General features: G+C 44.7%; 1 protein-coding gene across 9 annotated transcripts in view; it reads left to right on the forward strand.

The window, feature by feature from the left end:
• NEBL (nebulette) overlaps positions 1-2,474 on the forward strand; it is a 463,302-nt gene that overhangs the window by 375,793 nt on the left and 85,035 nt on the right. For 7 of the 9 annotated variants that reach the window (XM_045300212.1, XM_045300217.1, XM_045300216.1 and 4 more), the window contains 2 exons: positions 761-865; positions 1,643-1,750. The exons of the other annotated variants lie outside the window; for them this stretch is intronic. In XM_045300212.1, the coding sequence (XP_045156147.1) occupies positions 761-865; positions 1,643-1,750 (213 nt within the window). The remainder of the gene's footprint in view (positions 1-760; positions 866-1,642; positions 1,751-2,474) is intronic. 9 annotated transcript variants of the gene reach the window in all.

Genomic DNA, 2,474 nt, shown 5'->3' on the forward strand with positions numbered 1-2,474 from the left:
ACCATCAGAAAGCAATAAACCCCAGACTAGAAAGGCGAGGCTCACCAAGCCATTTATCCCTCCGCCCTTCAATTAGCCCCACGTGTTTATCGGCCAGGCTGACACAGTAAACTAACCACCTCAGTGACCCTTCATTCTCTTCTTGGGTTCTTGCTGCTCCTGGCTGTAGAGGCAATGCTGACTTGGTGAGTCAAAAAGTGCTGACTCGATCAGCCTCGGACCATTTTCCAAGCTAGGACCTTTGGGAAGCAGATCACCCTCCTGTTAATGCGGCACCTCTGGGTGGGGTCAAACCTTCAGCCTTCTGGCTAGTTGTTGAATGTGTAACCATTTGAGCCAATCCGGGGCTCCCTCTCTTCTTGTTTGCGCAGTTACACGCATTTCTTTTTTATGGTAGGGGCGTGCTAGAGCGCCTTTATTTCACCACCTTGCGTATTTGCACGTGTATTTACGCTGGCTGTTCCGTGGCTGCTTCTCGGCTGTTGGGGTGGCCTTTTTATGCTGCGTAGACTGCGGATTGCCCCCTGCTAGCATGAGTATTTCCTATGCCGTTTACTTAGCCGCGTAGAACGGTCCGTCTTTTGTTTGCTCTTGACCTCAGTTTCGGAAGTCTCCCAAGACGGCTACTGCTCTGGCACCTTAACAACAGCTTTGCCACGCCTTTGGGCTTGTATGTTCTGGGTTGCAGTCCTCAGTAGTAATTGCTTCCCATCCATTAGCCCCTTTCATTCTGAATTTATTATCATGTTCTGTCTTTCAGCGGGAATATAAAAAGCACTTTGAGGAAAATAAAGGACTGTACCATTTTGACATGGACGCTGCGGAACACCTGCACCATAAAGGCAATGCCACGCTCCAGAGCCAGGTACCCCTGCCAAGGCGGGCACCACCTCATGCGCCCCCGCTCAGTGGGTCCTGCTTCTGCAGCTGGGAACGCACTGAGAGGAACGTGTGTCCTGAGAACACTCACAGTGCTCTGGAACCCTCCAGACCCTGCTTTCTGTACATTGTTTGGGTCAGGAGGAGCTTGCGCCCTATATTACAATAGAGGTACAACACTTAATCATGGGAATTGATTAAACAGTGGGTCACGTCTCATAATGAAGATTTATGTTTCAGATGCAAGGTTGAATTGTAAGTGGAATTCCCAAGGAAAACTGTCTTTCAGTGTCTTCTTGACCCACATCCCTTCCAACTATTTGTCCCAAAATACTTTTGGAAGGGGTTTCTAATTTTTTTAATCCCCTATTTAAATAGTTGCAGACGTCACTTCTAGAATCTGTTAACATTTTGCATCACTCTTTGCAACAGAGAATCACATGTGTTTTCCTTCTAGTTTATGTCTGACAGACATTCAAAGCTTCAGATTGCTGTGTCTCAAGATAAGCCCAACGATTTGATAAAGTGCTTTATACAAGTGTGTCCAGAACTACACTAATAGGAAGTCACGAGTTATTTTTTCACCTCAGTATAATTTTATATGTTACCAGTTCTTGTATGTGACATTAACCACAGGACCTAGAGAGCTACCGAAACACATGATTAAATTTGGATTTCTGTCAATTGTCCTTGGCTCTATTTGTATAAAGGCTTTCGAGATCTACATCTGTTTTCTACCCCTTTTTGCTTTTTCTCACTGAAGGTTAAATACAAAGAAGACTATGAGAAAAACAAGGGAAAATCCATGCTTGAATTTGTGGAGACCCCATCATATCAAGCTTCAAAGGAGGCTCAAAAGATGCAAAGTGAGGTGGGTCAGTTTGGCTAGTTATCAATTGTTGATTTGAATTTTTTTTTTCACTTTAAAGAAACCAGTTCTGTGGTATTGAATGCCCAGTGGGTGTACAGGGGACGGTGCGGGGGTGGGGGTGGGGGCGGCATAGAGCTGGGAAGGTTAAGGGACCTGAAACTTAAACTCAACACCCCCACCCACCCACCTACCCACCCCTGGGGATCTTGTCCAGGTCATTGTGTTTATCTGGCCTGTAGTTTTTCTAATGGGAAATGGGACACTGGGCCAGATGAGCCCCAGAACTCTCTCTCAGCTCTACTATTTTATGATTATAAAATAGATGCTTTAGGTTGTTCCAATAAACATCTATAATGAGTAGATAAAAATGAAAAAGAAAATACAGAAAGAGCTGGCTTCTTCTCCACAACCCCCCCACCCCACCCCCTAATGCCAGTAGAACTAATGTTTAGCAAATATTTATTCTGTGCTAGGTTGCCCGTAAGTTCTTGCATATATGGCAGCTTATTTAGTTAGCCACATAATGATGCTAGATAATTCTCCTCCCTAAATTTATAAATGCTGTCAAGTGCCTCACCTAAAATTACACATTCAGTAAAACGCCTGCTTTAGGGCAGGTAAGAGCCATGAATTAGCTCCTCTTCTGTTGAAGAGTGTTCGATTCCTTCCCCTGTCTTCATCCCTCTCCCCTTCTCCCTTAAAAATGCGGCTTAGAAATGTAAAA

The sequence above is a fragment of the Echinops telfairi genome, unplaced genomic scaffold (assembly GCF_000313985.2).
Source record: "Echinops telfairi isolate 266 unplaced genomic scaffold, ASM31398v2 ScPeMD7_7461;HRSCAF=8499, whole genome shotgun sequence".
Taxonomy (NCBI): Eukaryota; Metazoa; Chordata; class Mammalia; order Afrosoricida; family Tenrecidae; genus Echinops; species Echinops telfairi.